General features: G+C 44.8%; 1 protein-coding gene across 2 annotated transcripts in view; it reads left to right on the top strand.

Moving 5' to 3' along the window:
- LOC141111260 (indolethylamine N-methyltransferase-like) overlaps nucleotides 1-17,730 on the top strand; it is a 73,766-nt gene extending 56,036 nt beyond the window's left edge. The window contains exon 2 of one of the 2 annotated variants that reach the window (XR_012236405.1): nucleotides 17,229-17,360. Coding sequence is in view for 1 of the 2 variants with exons in the window: in XM_073603404.1 (XP_073459505.1) it covers nucleotides 17,229-17,652 (424 nt within the window). In the remaining variant the exon portion in view is untranslated. Of the gene's footprint in view, nucleotides 1-17,228 lie in introns of both variants that reach the window. The other variant, XM_073603404.1, reaches the window with a different exon arrangement.
- Nucleotides 17,731-22,936: the final 5,206 nt, after the last annotated feature.

Below are 22,936 nucleotides of genomic sequence, written 5' to 3'. Positions count from 1 at the left end.
AAAAATTGGGCCTTAGCCACTGCGCCCAGAACCAAAAATATTCTTACAAGCTATCAGCATAATCATTGAGGAGGAAGAGGATAGTCACTCAGCATAACAAGATAGTCACTCAGCATCAGCATAGGCAGTCTTGAAGGGATCTGACATTTAAAAAAAAAATATTCGGTTTACCCTTGTAACGTGGATCAAGGAGGGTTGCCAGCCAGTATTGATCCCTCTTCTTGATACAACAAATATGAGGATCCTTCCGCAGGCTTTGCAGGATCAGGGAGGCTTGTTGAAGCATTCGGTCTGGAGTCCTCTGGGTCATTAAGGACGACATGATCCGCAGCCACCTCCTCCCAGCCACGTACAAGTCCATGGGTTTCTTGGGACTGTAAATGATCCCTTAAAGACTGCTGCTGATGCTGAGTGCCAGGCTCCACCTCCATGCTGACACAATCCTCCTCTTCCTCCTCCTCGTCCTCTTCCTGTGTGATCAGCGGGCATGTAGGAACATTGTCTGGATAAAGGGGGCCTTGAGAGCTAAGGAAGTCCTCCTTTTCCTGCCTCTGTTCTGCCTCAAGTGCCCTGTCCATTATTCTACGCAGCGTGTGCTCCAACAGGTGGACAAGAGGGACAGTGTCACTGATGCATGCACTGTCACTGCTCACCATCTTCATGGCCTCCTCAAATTGTGACAGGACAGTGCATGAATCCCTGATCATGGCCCACTGGCGTGGGGAAAAAAAAACAAGCTCTCCTGACCCTGTCCTGGTGCCATAGTCGCACAGGTACTCATTGATGGCCCTCTGCTGCATGTGCAGCCGCAGCAGCATGGCCAACGTTGAGTTCCACCTGGTGGGCATGTCACAGATTAGGCGGTTCTTGGGCAGGTTAAATTCCTTTTGGAGGTCAGCCAGCCGAGCACTGGCATTTTATGACCGGCGGAAATGCACACGGACTTTCCTGGCCTGCCTCAGGACATCCTATAAGCCTGGGTACCTGCCCAAGAACCGCTGCACCACCAAGTTAAGGACGTGAGCCAAACTGGGCACATAGGTCATTTGTCCCTGTCGGAGGGCGGAGAGGAGGTTGATGCCATTGTCGCAAACCACCATTCCTGTCTTAAGTTGGCGTGGTGTCAACCACCTCTGAACCTGCCCCTGCAGAGCTGACAGAACCTCTGCCCCAGTGTGACTCCTGTCCCCCAAGCACACCAGCTCAAGCACCGCATGGCATCTTTTGGCCTGCGTACTTGCGTAGCCCCTTGAACGCCTACGGAGCACCGCTGGTTCCGAGGACAAAGCACAGGAAGAGGCCAGGGAGGAAGGGGTGGAGGAGAGAGGTGTGTCAGAATCACCAGTAGTAGAATTTTGGAGGTGTGGTGCGGAACAACCTCAAACACTACTGCACCTTGTCCTGCATCCTTCCCAGCTGCCAGCAGAGTCACCCAATGCGCTGCGAAGGTAATGTCTCTGTCCATGCCTGCTGGACCATAAGTCAGCGGTAATATGCACCTTATCACTGACCGCCCTGTCCAGCGAGGCATGGACTTTGCCTTCCACAGGCCGGTAGAGAGCCGGAATCGCCTTCCATGAGAAAAAGTGGCATTTGGGTACCTGCCACTGAGGAATTTGCACATTCCACAAACTCACAGAAAGGGGCAGAGTCTACCAACTGAAAAGTTAACAGTTGAAGTGCTAGCAATTTTGCCAAGCTAGCATTCAACTGCTGGACATGTGGATGGCTGGGAGCGAACTTTTTTCGGCAGTGCAGCAGCTGGGACAGGGAAATTTGCCTGGTACAATCTGACATTGGTGTACCAATAGCAGATTGCCCACAAGTACTTGGCTGTGACACACCTAATTCTACACCTTCATTCCTCTCAGTGCAGGTCTCAGAGGGGACTGAAGGTATAGTGGGGTTGGAGATCTCAGCTGATGAGGAGCAAGGAGAGGTCTTCTTTTTTCTTTGGTGTGGTCTTTTAGGTACGCTTGCCAATGAACTGCATGGCAGGTCAACATATGTCTGGTCAAGCATGTGGTGCCCAAGCGAGAGATGTTTTGGCCACGCAAGATACGCTTGAGACATATGTTGCAAATAGCAGCGTTGTGATCTGATGCACTCATCTCAAAAAAGGCCCACACCAAAGAACTTTTGGAATAATGCACAGAGACAGCAGTGCCCTGCACATGTGGAGCTTTTGCGGTGTGATGCAGTCAGTGTGCTGCCCTTAAGCTGGCCCCTGGAGGGCATCCTGCCTCGTTGGTGATGTGCCTCCTCCTCCTCCTCTCTCCTATCGGGCACCCACGTGGAGTCTTTGACCTCATCATCCCCTCCCTCCTCATCACTGGAGCAAACCTGGCAGTATGCTGCAGCAGGGGCAACATGACTGCCAGATTTCTGTCCTTCTTGGGCACCCCCTCTGTCCGTGCTCACGTTACTGCCTTCATCTACTGATACTGATACTGCAGCTAGCAAAATCAACTGCCTGCCTGTAGTATTATTAAAAACCTTGGGGGAAGAAGGGGAGGGACATGGAGCAATCCATGCCGGGGATATTATACAGCTGCATGCATACTACTGGTCTCCACCTGTGCCATACTGAAGTATCCCACACCGCACTTCATAGCATTCAATGTATAGCTCTGAAGACCGTTCTTGAACGGTGAATACTAAGTCTCATACTAAGCAATTCGGACTAATTATCACTGCTCATATTACATGATTGGACTTCATTGTGTTTATACTTCTAGCCCCATTGCTGCGAACCACCCTGACTGTATTCTACCTCAACGGACCATTTTCTCCAACAGGACTAGCCCAGCCATCCCCTTGGCTACCATCTCATTCCCATCCTGGCTCCCCTCCCCCCTCCCCCACTCCACTTATATGCTTCTCGGCAACATATCCCACTAAATTCCACACTGGCCCTTATTCAGCACTGGCATGCAATTGATTGTCTTGACTTTATCTGACCTCCCTGTTGCCAAGCAGCATATATCAGTACGGACAGTGTTTGTGCCGTAGTGTTCATTGTGTGTGTTTTTTGTCGTGTCTGTCAGTTCATTTTTAGCAAGCCTTGATTTGGAGTCTTTTGTTTTCTATAGTGCATTAACCTACACTTGTATGTTCCACCTCACCCAGGTGATTTTACAATGGATTAATAAATTGTTACCTTTGATATTATCACTCTATGTACTGACCATTAATTGCTATAGGTAACCTCTTTTCCTTCCGGTAGTCTATACCGAAGATCCCTTCCCCCTTTCCCCGCCCCTCTCTCTAGAATTATATGCTGTAGTATTATTAGTATGAGAACACCACCAATCTTCTACAGGTAGCTTTAGCTGAACACTGTGCAGAGGTCGCACTACACTAAATTGTAGCTTTAGCTGAACACTGTGCAGAGGTCGCACTACAATAACTTGTAGCTTTAGCTGAACACTGTGCAGAGGACGCACCACACTAATGTTTAAATAATGTAGCTGCCTGTGGTAGTGATAGGATCAGGAAAACACCACCAACCTTCTACAGGTAGCTTTAGCTGAACACTGTGCAGAGGACACACTACACTAACGTTTAAATAATGTAGCTGCCTGCGGTTGTGATAGGATCAGGAAAACACCACCAACCTTCTACAGGTAGCTTTAACTGAACACTTTGCAGAGGTTGCACTACACTAACGTGTAAATAATGTAGCTGCCTGCGGTAGTGATAGGATCAGAAAAACACCACCAATCTTCTACAGGTAGCTTTAGCTGAACACTTTGCAGAGGTCGCACTACACTAACTTGTAGCTTTAGCTGAACACTGTGCAGAGGTCGCACTACACTAACTTGTAGCTTTAGCTGAACACTGTGCAGAGGTTGCACTACACTAACTTGTAGCTTTAGGTGAACACTGTGCAGAAGTCGCACTACACTAACTTGTAGCTTTAGCTGAACACTGTGCAGAGGATGCAGTACACTAACGTTTAAATAATGTAGCTGCCTGCGGTAGTGATAGGATCAGAAAAACACCACCAATCTTCTACAGGTAGCTTTAGCTGAACACTGTGCAAAGGTCGTACTACACTAATTTGTAGCTTTAGCTGAACACTGTGCAGAGGTCACACTACACTAACTTATAGCTTTAGCTGAACACTGTGCAGAGGTCGCACTACACTAACTCGTAGCTTTAGCTGAACACTGTGCAGAGGACGCACTACACTAACGTTTAAATAATGTAGCTGCCTGCGGTAGTGATAGGATCAGGAAAACACCACCAACCTTCTACAGGTAGCTTTAGCTGAACACTGTGCAGAGGTCGCACTACATTAAGTTGTATCTTTAGCTGAACACTGTGCAGAGGTAGCACTACACTAACTTGTAGCTTTAGCTGAACACTGTGCAGAGTTCTCACTACAATAACTTGTAGCTTTAGCTGAACACTGTGCAGAGGTCTCACTACACTAACTTGTAGCTTTAGCTGAACACTGTGCAGAGGTCGCACTACACTTACTTGTAGCTTTAGCTGAACACTGTGCAGAGGTCGCACTACACTAACTTGTAAATAATGTAACTGCCTGCGGTAGTGATAGGATCAGGAAAACACCACCAATCTTCTACAGGTAGCTTTAGCTGAACACTGTGCAGAGGTCGCACTACACTAACTTGTAGCGTTAGCTGAACACTGTGCAGAGATCGCACTACACTAACTTGTAGCTTTAGCTGAACACTGTGCAGAGGTCGCATTACACTAACTTGTAGCTTTAGCTGAACACTGTGCAGAGGACGCACTACACTAACGTTTAAATAATGTAGCTGCCTGCGGTAGTGATAGGATCAGGAAAATACCACCAACCTTCTACAGGCAGCTTTAGCTTGAACACTGTGCAGAGGTCGCACTACACTAACTTGTAGCTTTAGCTGAACACTGTGCAGAGGTCGCACTACACTAACTTGTAGCTTTAGCTGAACACTGTGCAGAGGTCGCACTGCACTAACTTGTAGCTTTAGCTGAACACTGTGCAGAGGTCGAACTACACTAACTTGTAGCTTTAGCTGAACACTGTGCAGAGGTCGCACTACACTAACTTGTAGCTTTAGCTGAACTCAGTGCAGAGGTCGCACAACACTAACTTGTAGCTTTAGCTGAACACTGTGCAGAGGTCACACTACACTAATTTGTAAATAGGAATGAGCTTCGACTCGAACATCGGCTGTTCGAAAGTTTGCCGAACAGCAAACAATTTGGGGTGTCCGCGGCAAATTCGAATGCTGCGGAACACCCTTTAAAAGTCTATGGGAGAAATCAAAAGTGCTAATTTTAAAGGCTTATATTCATGGCATTGTCATAAAAAGTGTTTGGGGACCTGGGTCCTGCCCCAGGGGACATGGATCAATGCAAAAAAAAGTTTTAAAAGTGCTTAAAGTGAAACAATAAAAGTGTAATATTCCTTTAAATTTCGTACCTGGGGGGGGTGTCTATAGTATGCCTGTAAAGGGGCGCATGTTTCCCGTGTATAGAACAGTCTGACAGCAAAATGACATTTCAAAGGAAAAAAAGTTTAAAATTTAAAACTTCTCGCAGCTATTAATGAATTTGCTGGTCCGACAATACACATAAAAGTTCATTGATAAAAACGGCATGGGAATTCCCCACAGGGGAACCCCGATCCAAATTAAAAAAAAAAAAATGACGTGGGGGGGTCCCCCTAAATTCCATACCAGGCCCCTCAGGTCTGGTATGGATATTAAGGGGAAACCCAGCCAAAATTTAAAAAAAAATGGCGTGGGGTCCCCCCAAAAATCCATATCAGACCCTTATCCGAGCACGCAACCTGGCAGGCCGCAGGGAAAGAGGGGGGTACGAGAGAGCAGCCCCTCCCCTCCTGAACCGTACCAGGCCACATGCCCTCAACATTGGGAGGATGCTTTGGGGTAGCCCCCAAAACACCTTGTCCCCATGTTGATGAGGACAAGGGCCTCATCCCCACAACCCTGGCCAGTGGCTGTGGGGGTCTGCGGGCGGGGGGGCTTAATGGAATCTGGAAGCCCCCTTTAACAAGGGGACCCCCAGATCCCGGACCTCCCCCCTGTGTGAAATGGTAAGGGGGTACCCCTATCATTTCACTTAAAAACTGTCAAAAATGTTAAAAATGACAAGAGACAGTTTTTGACAATTCCTTTACTTAAATGCTTCTTCTTTCTTCTTTCTTCTTTCTTCTTTCTTCTATCTTCTATCTTCCTTCAGTTTATTCCTCCATCTTCTTCTTCTTCTGGTTCTTCTGGCTCTTCCTCCGGTGTTCTCGTCTGGCATCTTCCTCCACGGCATCGGCGTCTTCTTCCCTTCTTCTCCTCGGGTCGCTCCGCATCCATGATGGCATGGAGGGAGGCTCCCGCTCTTCTCTTCATCTTCTTCTCTTCATCTTCTTGTCTTCATCTTCTTTTCAGGGCGCTCCGCATCCATCTCTTCTGACGCACGGTGACTTGACGGGACTTCCCTGTGGCGTCACGGGGAATGCCACAGGGAAGTCCCATCAAGTCACCATGCATCAGAGGGGGGCAGGATCACCGGTGGCCCCGCCCCCGTTATTTAAGAATCGTCAGAAGAAGAGAAGCGTCACACAGTGGGAGCCTCCCTCCATGCCATCATGGATGTGGAGCGGCCCAAAAAAGAAGATGAAGACAAGAAGATGAAGAGAAGAGTATGAAGAGAAGAAGATGAAGAGAGAAGCACAGCGGGAGTCTCCCTCCATGCCATCATGGATGCGGAGCGGCCGGAGGAGGAGAAGAAGGGAAGAAGACGCCAACGCTGCGGAGGAAGATGCCGGACAAGAACACCGGAGGAAGAACCAGAAGAACCAGAAGAAGAAGAAGATGGAGAAAGAAACCGAAGGAAGATAGAAGAAGGAAGAAAGAAGAAGCATTTAAATAAAGGAATTGTCAAAAACTGTCTCTTGTCATTTTTAATTTTTTTGACAGTTTTTTTGTGAAATGGTAGGGGTACTTTTGTACCCCCTTACCATTTCACACAGGGGGGAGGGCCACCCTGGCTTTGGACAATTACAGCTCTCTGTACAGACGGCGATGTGATTGGCCAAGATGCGGGTCATAGTGCATGCTTGGCCAATCATCAGCCAGCAATGCACTGCGATGCCGCAGTGAATTATGGGCCGTGACGCGCCACTCGAATTTGGCGCGAGCGGTCCATATTGTTCGCAATTCGGCGAACGACCGAACAGACGATGTTCGACTCAAACACGAAGCTCATCCCTATTTAGGAGTAGAATAGCTTGTAACAGAAGTTTTTGGCAGACATGCACTTCAGCTCTCCATGAAGACACATTCACACACACATCTCAAGACATTGAAGCTACTTTTACACACAGACATATCTGATTTAAACTTCATTTTAAGAGTAATCTATTTTTATATTCTACATTTTGACATTGTTTTTGTAACCTTTTTCTATTTTATTATTAAATCAATTTTGGAGTTTTTACATGAGAACTTAACAGATTTTTCTTGGAGCTTTTTTCATCAATATGAATTATTGAAATATAGTTATTAATACAGTGATAACTCAAATTTTACAAGTACCATATTGAGTGAACGAACACTATAGCGGGACAGAGGGAGCGATCTGTACCATTTGAATCACCATCCCTATTGTGGTCATCTGCAAGCTTAGAGGCCTAGGCTGGGGTTATAGCCATCGACCTTTTAAGCTTGCCTTCTGGTAAGCAGAATCTACAGCTACGGTGGTCGGGCACTTTTTACATTTGTGTGTGAGCACTACGGTGATATTAAGGATATAAACAATTCAAAGGATCTTTCTTGTTCTCATATCATTTTTGTGGACATATACAGCCAATATCCTAGCGCAGCTTTTTTAACATTATTGGACTTTCTGTGTTATTGCACTGTATGCTGCTGCTTGTCTATAAGTCTATCCATTCAATTGATTTTTTTTCTAGCGCGGTACCCTCCTTTGCATAAAAAATGTTGTAGTCTGGTATGGGTTTGAAGGGGAACCCCACACCAAATAATAAAAAAAAGGCCTGCATTCCCCCCAAAATCCATACCAGACCCTTATCCAGGCATGCAGCAGCAGGTCAGGAAAGGGCGGGCGAGTGAGCTTCCCCCCAATCATACCAGGCCACATGCCCTCAAATGAAGGGTGGGTGCCTTGGGGCCACCCCAAAGCACCTTGCCCCCATATTGATGGGGACAAGGACCTCATTCCCACAACTGTGGCCATTGGTTGTGGAGGTCTGCAGACGGGGGGCTTATAAGAATCTGGAAACCCCCTTTACCAAATGTGAATGGGTATCGGGTACATAGTAACACTACCCAGTCACCAAAAAAGTGTCAAAATGTAATAAAAACAAGTATTTTTGAAATCCCTTATTAAAAAATAAAAAAATGGTGTCCCTCATTGTAAATCCATCATCAATCACGCCACCCGCCACACCGCCAACCCCAAAAAATAACAATAAATTGAAATCGCTATGCCTCCAGGGATGGCCTCCTGCTGATCTGCACTTTGACATTTTTTATATAGGTAAGGGGTGGGCCACCTGTCTACGTTACCCAGGGGCCTCTTGTGACATCACAGGCGCAGCATGCACCAGTCCATGAAGTCATAAGAGGGCGGTGACACCAAGTGACATAGCCAGGTGGCTCCGCTCCTTACCTATATAAGAGATGCTAAAGAGCAGAGCAGGCATTCAGCGGGAGGCTGTCCCAGGAGTGTTTTTTTTTTTTTTTTTTGGGTTGGTGGGAGGAGTTATTGACCATGGATTTACATTGAGGGAGACAATTTTTTAGGTTTTCACATGGGGGGTGGGATCTGGGAGCTTCCAGATTCCGATAAGCCCCCCCGCCTGCAGACCCCCACAACCACCAGCCACAGTTTTGGGGATGAGGCCCTTGTCCCCATCAACATGGGGACAAGGTGCTTTGGGGTGGGGGACAGAGTCCCCCTGCCCAAAGCACCCACCCCCCATGTTGAAGGCATGTGGCCTGGTATGTTTCAGGAGTGGGGCCACTCGCTCATTCCTTCCTTTTCCTGACCTACCAGGCTGCATGCCTGGATAAGGGTCTGGTATGAATTTTGGGGGGAACCTAAACCATTTTTTTTGTGTGGGGTTCCCCTCCCAATCCATACCAGATCTGAAGGGCACATTTAGGGGAACCCCAGGCACTATATTTAAAGGAATTTTTCATTGGTCACTTGATAACCGCCCACGGCTTCCAATACCACTCATACGCTGATGACACCCAAATCTATCTATCTACTCCTCACCTCACTCCTTCAGTCTCCTCTCGCATTACTAACGTACTAACTGACATATCAGCATGGATGTTGCACCACTTCCTTAAAGTAAATCTCTGTAAAACTGAGCTATTAATATTCCTCCCCACCGGTGCCCCCCTCCACGACTTTCCATCAAAATCAACAATGCAACCATCAGTCCCTCCCCTCACACCAGGTACTAGGTGTAATGCTAGACTCTGACTTGTCATTTCAGCCTCAAATCTAATTGTTGTCAAAAGTTTGTAGAATTCACCTCCGTAACATCTATAAAATTTGCCCCTTTTTAACAAATGAAACCACCAAGCTCTTCATCCAATTTGGCTAGTTTAATTGTCTTCCTCTCAACCAAAAAACAAAGGAAAGAGACCCCTGCTTGGTTAAAATAATTGAACCATCCCTCCAAATCCGTGTCCCCTTTTTATGGGGCAATACCCCACCCAAGGCTCCTAGGGACCATCAAGTGTTTAATGTAGGTCTCTAAATAAGCTATGTCCCATTTGGTGTGGGTTTCAGATTTCATGAGATTTTTTAGCCTCATGAAAATCCCTCCCAGGTCACTCTCATCCTCTTTATATGCTTCAAAAACACCATCAATTTTGACTACCTTGCTGGCCCGAAATTCAAAGATATCCATAATAAGGCAATATCATATAAATCTCCAATAAAGTATTTTTGATATGCAATATAAACAGGAAATACAAGTTATGGTAAGCGTATCATACACAATAGTATACCCAAAAAGCAATAACACATAATATCATATAGATTTTCAATGAAATGTTATGTTAATTTATAAGTTCTCAATGACGTGTTTTGATATGCAATGTAAATAGGAACACCAGCTACAGTAAGCATATCATAAACAATAGTATGCCAAAAAGCAATACCACATAGTATCACATAGATTATCGATGAAGTGTTATGATGTATGATTCATACAAATATGACCAGCTGCAATAAATGTATCGTAAACAGTAATATGCAAAGGAGGGTATCGCACTAGAAAAAAATCAATTGAATGGATAGACTTATAGACAAGCAGCAGCATACAGTGCGATAACACAGAAAGTCCAATAATGTTAAAAAAGCTGCGCTAGGATATTGGCTGTATATAGCGGGGGGCCCCACTATAACCAACGGGGTAGAGGTTATAGTGTAGGCCATCAAGAGGTATGGAATCATAGATCTAACGGTTATTTTGGCTACCAGTCACCAGGATTGGGATATTCAGGTGCTGAATCTGAATGGGAAGCTACAATCCCTACATCCAATAGTTTCTTTCTGCTTACAGATAGGGAAGGCCCTGAGGGTAATTTTTCATTTGATTGCCCCAACCCTATCACCCTAATGGAGTGACCACCCTTACTCCATTCCATCCAGCCCCTAATGGATATATTCCCCCTCGAGCGGCATCTGCTCCTATTGAACAGACCAGTTGGGGTTTTCACAAACCCAGTCAAAAGGCAAGGTGAAAGAGGAGAGGAAACAAAGGGGGGAGGCGGATACGAGCAGCTCAAAAGGCCAAAAAAGTAGTAGGTACGGGGATTTTTAATCTTAGCTCTAAAGTGTTAACTGATTCAGAGAAAGCTATCCTTGATAAGGGTCTTAAATTTGTCCTGCCTACCAGGCTTGATAAGTTTCATACTTATATGGATATCCATAAAGTTGTCAGGAAATTAAGCATTAAGCGATATATGATCAATAATCCGATCAGGGACAATACGGTGAGAGATGTTGAATTTGTTAATTCGGGGCTATCTAATGCTTCACTATTCAATCCCCCTGGCACATTGGCTCCTGCATTGTGGGTTTTCAGGGATGTTATGCTTAGAGATCTAGACCCTTTGGAGGTCAAAAAAGCCAGACTAAATAAAACATTATAGGAAGGTATTGATCATCTCTGTAAAAATAGTGATTTAGTTATAAGGCCAGCTGATAAGGGAGGTGGGATTGTGGTTCTAGATCGACATGACTACATGACCGAGATATACAGGATCTTAAATGATCGTGATACCTATGCATTGCTCCCTTCAGACCCTAAAAATAAATACCTGAAAGAATTGGAGATTATTGTAACTAGTGGTTGTCAAATGGGGATCCTCAATAAAAAGGAGGGATTGTTTTTAGTTCCCAGAGCCCCACGTACACCCACCATTTATTATTTACCTAAAATTCATAAGAATCCTGTCTGTCCCCCGTGACGTCCCATTGTTAGTGGCATTGATTCACTAACCTCCCGGGTGGGCAGATATATAGATTCTTATTTACAACCCCTCGTTCAAAAGATGCCCTCATATGTCAAGGACTCTAGGCACATTATCAGATTGCTCTCCACAGTCCAGGTCACAGCTGGGATGTGGTTAGTCACTGCAGATGTGACATCTTTATATACCATAATCCCACATGAACTGGGCTTGGAGGCAGTAAGGTTTTTTTTTGGATAAGGATTCTGGACTCCCACAAAACCAGGTGTTGTTTTTGATGGATTTATTGGAATACGCTGCCTCTCACAATTATTTCTGGTTTGACAATAATTTTTACAGACAGGTTATGGGGGTTGCTATGGGGGCTAAATATGCCCCCAGTTTGGCGAACCTCTTTATGGCTAGGGATGAGCCGAACACCCCCCTGTTCGGTTCGCACCAGAACATGCGAACAGGAAAAAAGTTTGTTCGAACATGCTAACACCGTTAAAGTCTATGGGACACGAACATGAATAATCAAAAGTGCTAATTTTCAAGGCTTATATGCAAGTTATTGTCATAAAAAGTGTTTGGGGACCTGGGTCCTGCCCCAGGGGACATGGATCAATGCAAAAAAAAGTTTTAAAAACGGCCGTTTTTTCAGGAGCAGTGATTTTAATAATGCTTAAAGTCAAACAATAAAAGTGTAATATCCCTTTAAATTTCGTACCTGGGGGGTGTCTATAGTGTGCCTGTAAAGGGGCGCATGTTTCCTGTGTTTAGAACAGTCTGACAGCAAAATGACATTTTGAAGGAAAAAACTCATTTAAAACTACCCGCGGCTATTGCATTGCCGACAATACACATAGAAGTTCATTGATAAAAACGGCATGGGAATTCCCCAAAGGGGAACCCCGAACCAAAATTAAAAAAAAAAAATGACGTGGGGGTCCCCCTAAATTCCATACCAGGCCCTTCAGGTCTGGTATGGATATTAAGGGGAACCCCGGCCAAAATTTAAAAAAAAAAATGACGTGGGGTTCCCCCTAAATTCCATACCAGACCCTTCAGGTCTGGTATGGATTTTAAGGTGAACCCCGCGCCAAAAAAAAAAAAAAAAACGGCGTGGGGTCCCCCCAAAAATCCATACCAGACCCTTATCCGAGCACGCAACCTGGCAGGCCGCAGGAAAAGAGGGGGGGACAAGAGTGCGGCCCCCCCTCCCTCCTGAACCGTACCAGGCCACATGCCCTCAACATTGGGAGGGTGCTTTGGGGTAGCCCCCCAAAACACCTTGTCCCCATGTTGATGAGGACAAGGGCCTCATCCCCACAACCCTGGCCGGTGGTTGTGGGGGTCTGCGGGCGGGGGGCTTATCGGAATCTGGAAGCCCCCTTTAACAAGGTGACCCCCAGATCCCGGCCCCCCCCCTGTGTGAAATGGTAAGGGGGTACATAAGTACCCCTACCATTTCACGAAAAAAGTGTCAAAAATGTTAAAAATGACAAGAGACAGTTTTTGACAATTCCTTTATTTAAATGCTTCTTCTTTCTTCTATCTTCCTTCATCTCCTGGTTCTTCTGGCTCTTCTGGTTCTTCTGGTTCTTCCTCCGGCGTTCTCGTCCAGCATCTCCTCCGCGGCGTCTTCTGTCTTCTTCTCCTCGGGCCGCTCCGCACCCATGGCATGGGGGGGAGGCTCCCGCTCTTCTCTTCTTCTCTTCTTCTTTTCTTCTTTTCTTCTTTTCTTCTTTTCTTCTCTTCTCTTCTTCTTCATTTTCTTCTCCGGGCCGCTCCGCAATCCATGCTGGCATGGAGGGAGGCTCCCGCTGTGTGACGGCGCTCCTCGTCTGACAGTTCTTAAATAACGGGGGGGGCGGGGCCACCCGGTGACCCCGCCCCCCTCTGACGCACGGTGACTTGACGGGACTTCCCTGTGACGTCACGGGGAATGCCACAGGGAAGTCCCGTCAAGTCACCGTGCGTCAGAGGGGGGCGGGGTCACCGGGTGGCCCCGCCCCCCCCGTTATTTAAGAACTGTCAGACGAGGAGCGCCGTCACACAGCGGGAGCCTCCCTCCATGCCAGCATGGATTGCGGAGCGGCCCGGAGAAGAAAATGAAGAAGAAGAGAAGAAGAGAAGAAAAGAAGAAAAGAAGAAAAGAAGAAGAGAAGAAGAGAAGAGCGGGAGCCTCCCCCCCATGCCATGGGTGCGGAGCGGCCCGAGGAGAAGAAGACAGAAGACGCCGCGGAGGAGATGCTGGACGAGAACGCCGGAGGAAGAACCAGAAGAACCAGAAGAGCCAGAAGAACCAGAAGATGAAGGAAGATAGAAGAAAGAAGAAGCATTTAAATAAAGGAATTGTCAAAAACTGTCTCTTGTCATTTTTAACATTTTTGACACTTTTTTCGTGAAATGGTAGGGGTACAGTACCCCCTTACCATTTCACACAGGGGGAGGCCGGGATCTGGGGGTCACCTTGTTAAAGGGGGCTTCCAGATTCCGATAAGCCCCCCGCCCGCAGACCCCCACAACCACCGGCCAGGGTTGTGGGGATGAGGCCCTTGTCCTCATCAACATGGGGACAGGTGTTTTGGGGGGCTACCCCAAAGCACCCTCCCAATGTTGAGGGCATGTGGCCTGGTACGGTTCAGGAGGGAGGGGGGGCCGCACTCTTGTCCCCCCCTCTTTTCCTGCGGCCTGCCAGGTTGCGTGCTCGGATAAGGGTCTGGTATGGATTTTTGGGGGGACCCCACGCCGTTTTTTTTTTTTTTTTTGGCGCGGGGTTCCCCTTAAAATCCATACCAGACCTGAAGGGTCTGGTATGGAATTTAGGGGGAACCCCACGTCATTTTTTTTTTTAAATTTTGGTCGGGGTTCCCCTTAATATCCATACCAGACCTGAAGGGCCTGGTATGGAATTTAGGGGGACCCCCACGTCATTTTTTTTTTTTAATTTTGGTTCGGGGTTCCCCTTTGGGGAATTCCCATGCCGTTTTTATCAATGAACTTCTATGTGTATTGTCGGCAATGCAATAGCCGCGGGTAGTTTTAAATGAGTTTTTTCCTTCAAAATGTCATTTTGCTGTCAGACTGTTCTAAACACAGGAAACATGCGCCCCTTTACAGGCACACTATAGACACCCCCCAGGTACGAAATTTAAAGGGATATTACACTTTTATTGATTGACTTTAAGTATTATTAAAATCACTGCTCCTGAAAAAACGGCCGTTTTTAAAACTTTTTTTTGCATTGATCCATGTCCCCTGGGGCAGGACCCAGGTCCCCAAACACTTTTTATGAAAATAACTTGCATATTAGCCTTTAAAATTAGCACTTTTGATTTCTCCCATAGACTTTTAAAGGGCGTTCCACGGCATTCGAATTTGCCGCGAACACCCCAAATTGTTCGCTGTTCGGTGAACTTGCGAACAGCCAATGTTCGAGTCGAACATGAGTTCGACTCGAACTCGAAGCTCATCCCTATTTATGGCCAAATGGAAGGAGGATGTCATCTATGCCCACGATATACCCCAATTGGTTTTGTGGGCTAGGTACAAAGATGACATCCTCCTCCTGTGGGATGGTGAGCATCTGGACTTGGAGAATTTTTTGTCCTCCCTTAACACCAACCAGAGAGGCATTCGGTTGAACTATGAGATGAGCCAAAGTGAGATTCATTTTTTGGACCTAAAGATCTCTGTTAATGGTAATAGAGTGGTCACGTCCACTTTTTTAAAGAAACCAACAGAAATTCCTTTATACCTGTGGACAGTTGTCATCATCGTCCCTGGTTAGAGTCGGTCCCTAAAAGCCAATATCTCCAACTCAAAAGGAACTGTTCTAACCAGTCTGATTTTTTAGTGCAAGCAGAAGTTCTTACGGTAGATTTTTGGAAAAAGGATATTCAAGAGAATCCCTATGTAGGACTTTGAATACCATCAAATAGGTTAATAGAGATGATTTGCTTGTAGAAAGAGGACCACGTGCAAATGAGGACCTTTCTTTTGGGGTTCCTTTTGTGACCACCTATTCCGTGCAGCATAACAGTGTCAAGAATTTAATCTATAAACATTGGTATGTGGTTAGAAGTGATGGGGTGCTCAGAGAGGCGTTACCAGAGACACCTCAAGTTGTCTTCAAAGGGGCACCCTCTTTGAGGAATCATATAGCCCCAAATATTTTGAACCAACCAACTCCAAAACCCAGTTTTTTAATCAACTAACTTGGTTCTATCAATGTAGACGCTGCAGAGTTTGTTCGTTGAGTGCATGTTCCCACAGACGGACCACAACCTTTACCTCCACCAGCACACAGGAATCAAAAGTGATAAAACCATTTATCACTTGTGCTACAGAGGGGGTTGTATACATGTTGCAGTGCCCTTGTAGCCTGCAATATGTGGGTCAAACCAAACGGCCCCTTCAAGTTCGCCTTAACGAACATATTACTAACATTTTAATTGGTTTTAAGAATCACTCAGTGTCCAAGCACTATTTACTTGTTCACGATAAAACAATCTTTTTGGGTATAGATAAGTTTTGCCCCATAGGAGGGGGAGTTTATTAGTGAGAGAGATATACAAATTAGAGATGACTTGGATTCATAAATTGAAGACTTATGCACCTTATGGGTTGAATATTGACACTGATGTAAATGCTTTTATTGACAATTCCTAATGACCTTATGTGTTAATTATGTGCCCCTAATATGTGTATGTGTAAACTTGTTCTGAGACACCAGTGGACAATACTATAAATAGGGCCATGTTCTTCCCTTTTATAATCTTGTGCCAATTATTGATCTTTAATGTAATGGGCTATTGCTGAACTAACTAGGGACTGTTAGTTCCCCCCAGGAGTGAACCGGCAGGAGCTGTACAATGGAACCAAGTTTGTGCAGGTGGAAGGAAGAAGAGGAATCTGTAAATAGGGAGGAAGTTGTCCCTGGTTTTCATTGTTGGACATTTTCAAGTTGGGTATTCCATAATCCCTTAACCAGGGCCATCTTATTGCAAGGGCACTTCTGGGCACTGCCCAGGGGCCCCATGTGCATGTGGCCCTGCAATAATCTTGCATTACATCATATTTGCCAACTGTTTGGGACATTCATGCTTTTTACTAAACTGTCCTGAGATGGCCGTGTCCCGGGAAGCGTCCCAGAACCTATACTGTGCCCTCCTGATCCTAATATTGTGCCCTCCTGACCCCTCCTGACCCCTCCTGTACTGTGCACTTCTGCATTCCCCACTGCACTGTGCCCTTTGTGTTGATAATTCTTTGATCTATGGAATGTTTTTCTTTTTGGAAAATCAATTTTATTTAAAGTGCTAATGAATATATGTTTAATTCTTTGAACTATTTATACTTTATTTCTTGAAAGTAGGTGCATAAATTGAGAAAAGCTGGTAGGGGCCCCAGTGAATTACTTTTCCCAGGGGCCAATGATGCTATTGAGACGGCCCTGCCCTTACCCAATCCAAGTTATCATCCACTAATAAAACAACAAAAACACAAGCCAAAGGTCTGATCACTGTGTCTGGCTACAAGAAGCAAATGCTGTGTGACTGGCTGTGTAGTAGTGGGGAACCCTGCCATTAGCAACTCCTACGGGGGTAGTGCTACACTAGTATGACAATTTTATTTTAACTTGTCAAATTACAGTCTAACTGAATTTTAGCACAATTGCTTATCACACCATATCACTTTATATTGAAATATTTCATGTAATGTCCATATTATGTTTTTTCTTTCTTTCAGAGATCAACTTCAGGAGAAAGAAATGCGCCTAAGGTCATCCATCAAGCAGATTTTGAAATGTAATTTTGAACAGGAAAACATATCTTCCCCGGTGCTACTACCACTTGCTGATTGTATTTTCAGTGCGGGGATACTGGAAATGATCAGTAAAAATGAAGATGCATACATGAAGAATCTCGAGAAGACAATAAAGCTGCTAAAACCCGGAGGCCAACTGTTACTTATTTCGCTAGTAGATGCAACTTACTGGTTTGTTGGAGCAGAACGGTTCCATTGTTTTAAATGTAATGAGGAGTTTGTGAAAAACGCCTTTGGTAAGGTGGGTTTAGTCACTGAATACTATTCAGTGCAGAGGAGACGCAATGTCAGCGATCTTGCTGATTATAAAGCTGTTCTATTCATTGTAGGACGCAAAGGGGAGTAGATGATTGGAGCCAAATAGAGCCAAATAGAATTATGTAATGAACTACTAATGGCAGTCAGAAGTCACAGCAGTTGCACTAAAGTCAGCAATGTTATTTTGCATTAATCTGTGCTAAATTGTGTTAACAAATATCGCTATCTTAATAAAGATCATTCAGAATATAAATGTGTGTTGACTTGTCTTGGAGCAATATTGTAAACCTCTTATGTATACAAAATATCTTTTTATCTATTTATTGATAACCAACACATTTCAGGACATTTACTGTGAGTCATCAGAATATGGATAAAGATTATATAAAAATACAATATCAGATACAGTGTGTGGACAATATATTAGAAAACATTAAAAAATGTACATGATCAGGTTCAATACCTAAACATTATTAAAAGTTTGTGAGGAGAAAAAATATAGAAGAGATTAAATTGATAAGTGTTGTACAGGACGGCAGGGATGGGTCCTAGATGGCAGCTATATTTCCCCACTATTTGTTCCCTTTGTGTTCCCTTTAACCCCTTCCTGACTGGCGCATGCTGTTGTACGTCGGCAGAATGGCACAGCTGGGCAAATGGATTTACAGGTACGTCCATTTGAATTTCCCGCCGTGCCATTGCGTGCACGCCGCCGGCGGCGCGCGCGCAGGCCGGGGGCACTGTGAGTGGGGTCGCGGGTAACGCAGACTCGATCGCCGCGGGGATACCCGCGATCGCCTCACGGAGAGGACGAACGGGGAGATGCTGATGTAAACAGCATCTCCCCGTTCTGCCTAGTGGCAAGTGTCATCGGGAGCAGTGATCAGAGTAGTGACACAGCTAGCCCATCCCCCCTACAATTAGAAATCACTCCCTAGTACTGACTTAACCCCTCCCTGCCCCCTAGTGGTTAACCCCTTCACTGCCAGTGTCATTTATACAGGAATCAATGCATTTTTATAGCACTGATTGCTGTATAAATGACAATTGTTCCAAAAATGTATCAAAAGTGTCCGATGTGTCTGCCATAACATCGCAGTCACAATAAAAATCGCTGATCGCCGCCATTATTAATAAAAATGCCATAAAACTATCCCCTATTTTGTAAATGCTATAACTTTTGCGCAAACCAATCAATAAACGCTTATTGCGATTTTTTTTTCACCAAAAATATGTAGAAGAATACGTATCGGCCTAAACTGAGGGAAAGGATTTTTTTTTATATATTTTTGGGGGATATTTATTATAGCAAAATGTAAAAAATAATGTGTTTTTTTCAAAATTGTCACTCTTATTTTGTTTATAGCGCAAAAAAAAAAATCGTAGAGGTGATCAAATACCACCAAAAGAAAGCTCTATTTGTGGGAAAAAAAGGATGTCAATTCGGGTGCAACGTCGCACGACCGCGCAATTGTCAGTTAAAGCGACGCAGTGCCGAATCGCAAAAAGTGCTCTGGTCAGGAAGGGGATAAATTCTTCCGGGGCTGAAATGGTTAACCACTTGCTTACTGGGTAGTTTTATCTCCTTCCTGCCCAGGCCAGTTTTCAGCTTTCAGCGCTGTCACACTTTGAATAACAATTCAGCGCGGTCAACCTCTCATGTGGCTATTAATGAATTGTCGGGTCTCTGCAATACACATAAAAGTCATTGAAAAAAAACGGCATGGGATTCCCCCACAGTCCATTACCAGACCCTTTGAGTCTGGTATGAATATTAAGGGGAACCCAGAACCAAAATAAAAAAATAATGGTTGGGGGTCCCCCTAAATTCCATGCCAGGCCCTTCAGGTCTGGTATGGATATTAAGGGGAACCCCGTGCCAAAATTAAAAAAAAAATGGATTGGGGGTCCCCCTCAAAATCCATACCAGACCCTTCAGGTCTGGTATGGATTTTAAGGAGAACCCCGCGCAAATTTTTTTTTTAAATGGTGTGGGGGTCCCCCCAAAAATCCATACCAGACCCTTATCTAAGCACGCAACCTGGCAGGCCGCAGGAAAAGAGGGGGACGAGAGAGTGCCCCCCTGAACCGTACTAGGCCACATGCCCTCAAAATGGGGAGGGTGTTTTGGGGTGGCCCCCAAAGCACCTTGTCCCCATGTTGATGGGAACAAGAGCCTCATCCCCACAACCCTTGCCCGGTGGTTGTGGAGGTCTGCGGGCGGGGGGCTTATCGGAATCTGGAAGCCCTCTTTAACAAGGGGACCCCCAGATCCCGCCCTCCGTGTGAATTGGTAATGGTTGTACTCCTACCATTTCACAAAAAAAGTGTCAAAAATGTTAAAAAAGACAATAGCCGGTTTTTGACAATTCCTTTATTAATGTCTTCTTCTTTCCCCGCTTCTTCCTCCATCTTCTTCTGGTCTTCCTTCGGTTTTCTTCTTCTTCCTCCATCTTGTTCTTCCCCAGCTTCTTCTTCTATATTCCTCTGATTCATCCTCCGGTCTTCTCCTCCGGCATCTTCCTCCGGTCTTCTCCTCCAGCATCTTCCCCATTTCGTCCTCCGGATGATCCGCCTCAATGAGAGTCTCCCGCTATGTGATGCTTCTGTTCTTGTGATAGTTCTTTTATAACTGAGGGTGGGGCCACACCGTGATGTTCCTGGCTGACCCCGCCCCCCTCTGACACATGGGGATATCCCTATGGCTTTCCCAGGGGGTCAGAGGGGGGCGGGGTCACCCGTTTACGTAAACGGGTGACCCCACACCCCTCTGACACCATGGGGGAAGCCATAGGGAAGTCCCCGTGCATCGGAGGGGCGGAGTCACCGGGTGACCCCACCCTCAGTTATATAACAGCTGTCACAAGAACAGAAGCGTCACACAGCAGGAGACTCCCATTGAGGCGGATTGTCCGGAGGATGAAGCGGGGAAGAAGAAGCCGGAGGAAGATGCCGGAGGAGAAGACTGGAGGATGAAGCAGAGGAAGATAGAGGAAGAAGCGGGGGAAGAACAAGATGGAGAAAGAAGAAGAAAACTGAAGGAAGACCAGAAGAAGATGGAAGAAGCGGGGAAAGAAGAAGACATTAATAAAGGTATTCTCAAAAACCAGCTATTGTCTTTTTTAACATTTTTGACACTTTTTTTGTGAAATGGTAGGGGTATATTTGTACTCCATTACCAATTCACACAGGGGGAGCCGGGATCTGGGGGTCCCCTTGTTAAAGGGGGCTTCCAGATTCCAATAAGCACCCCGCCCGCAGACCCCCACAACCACCGGGCAAGGGTTTCCCTTAATATTCATACCAGACCCAAAGGGCCTGGTAATGGACTGTGGGAGAATCCCATGACATTTTTTTCAATGACTTTTATCTGTATTGTCAAGACCCAACAATTCATTATAGCCACGAGTAGTTTTAAATGACTTTTTTTCCTTTAGAAATGTCATTTTGTGCAGAGGCTCTTCTAAACACAGGAAACATACGCTACTTTACAGGCTTACTATAGACACCCCCCAGATATGAAATTTAAAGGAATATTTCACTTTTATTGTTTCACTTTAAGCATTATTAAAATCACTGACAAAAACGGCCATTTTTAAAACTTTTTTTGCATTGATACATGTCCCCTGGGGCAGGACCCGGGTCCCCAAACACTTTTTATGAAAACCCCATGCATATTAACCTTTAAAATTAGCACTTTTCATTTCTCCCATAGACTTTCCTTGTCAAAAGAAGTTTATTGAGTATACAATGTTATAAAGATACATAAAGTAAGTTTACAAGGATCTATAAAGTAAGCTCATTGTTTTACAGTAGGGTTTATAAAGGTAAATATCATGAAATTTCAAATATTAAACATTGGGTTCACGTAAACCTAAATTAAAGATATATATCATTTCCTTAGTTACTTTTGTAGGTATTTAAATGATTTATACCTACTATACATATTGTTTACAAGTAGAGTGTATATAGGTCAAATAAATTCTGATAATGAGCTTTAATCGTAAGGTGGAGAAAAGGAAAGAGAAAGAAGAAAAAGGGTTGAAAGGTTGTCCCGCTCGTCAGTTTATTATTCTTTTTAGTTCTCTTTGAAGCCTTAGAATGGGTGTCTCTGTAAGTCATTTAATCTGTTACCATGGCAACAGGACAGAGTCATTGAAGTTTGACAGGAACTGTTGTTTTATCCAAGGATGCCAAAGTTTTTCAAATTTTGGAATTTGATTTTGATCGATGGCTACCATCTTAGCATGGGACATTGTATTATTCATTCTGTGAATTGTTTCTGCTAGTACCAATGTAGGAGATTTCCATGCCTTGGCCACTGTTTGTTTTGCAGCCGGTATTAGTTGGATCATAAGTTTGAATTGAGAGAGTGTTAACCATTCCGGTTTTAGATTAAGTAAAGTTAAATATGGATCTGGTTGTATTATTTTTTTAAATATTTTAGATGCAATCACAAAGACTTCCTTCCAGAAGGTTTGGATTACTGGGCACGTCCACCATATGTGTAAATATGTGCCTATTTCTGGGCATCCTCGAAAACAAAGAGTTGAGGTATTAGGTGAATATTTTGCCACTCTAGCGGGTACAAGGTACCAGCGAGTTAGGACTTTATAATTTGTCTCCAGTGCTAAGATGTTGGGTGAAGATGACTTAGATGTGAGCCATATGTTAGACCAGTCCGTGTCTTCTAAAGTTCGTCCCAGGTCCTCCTCCCACCTCTGAACGTAAGAGGGTCTATTAAGATTTGCTACTCCATATAATTGATTATAAAGTGATGAAATTGTACCTTTAGCAAATGGATCTTTTGTACAGATTGATTCAAAAATGGATAATTGGGATAATGGTGTATCCCCCTTTAGGAATGGTGTATAGAAATTTTTGATTTGGAGATATCTAAATATCTCAGAGTTTGGTAGATCATATTTTTCTCTAAGCGATGGGAATGAAAGGAATGATTTAGATGCTATGAAGTCATTTAGTGTCTGAATGCCTGATGTTGTCCAAGCTTTAAAAGAATTTGGGTAGATCCATGCCGGATAAAAGGCCGGATTTCTGATAAAAGAAAGGAGAGGATTGTGTGGAGATTGTAACTGATATTTGGTTTTTAGTTTATCCCAGAGAGATAAGAAGTGTTTAGTTATGGGATTATGAATTTTAAAGCGGTCTTTAGGATCAAGCCATAATAAATTTGATATTAATAGAGGGTCATTTTCTGAAGCCTCTATAAATACCCATAATGGGATTTCCTGTTTTGCATGGTATTTGGACAGACTGGACAAATGTGCTGCTCTGTAGTAGTTAGTAAAATTAGGGTATCCCAGGCCTCCTTTATTTTTGGGAAGATGTAGTGTGTGTATAGGTATACGTGG

This window comes from Aquarana catesbeiana, linkage group LG10 (genome assembly GCF_042186555.1).
Source record: "Aquarana catesbeiana isolate 2022-GZ linkage group LG10, ASM4218655v1, whole genome shotgun sequence".
NCBI classification, from domain to species: Eukaryota; Metazoa; Chordata; class Amphibia; order Anura; family Ranidae; genus Aquarana; species Aquarana catesbeiana.
This window is presented reverse-complemented; position numbering and strand designations above follow the sequence as displayed.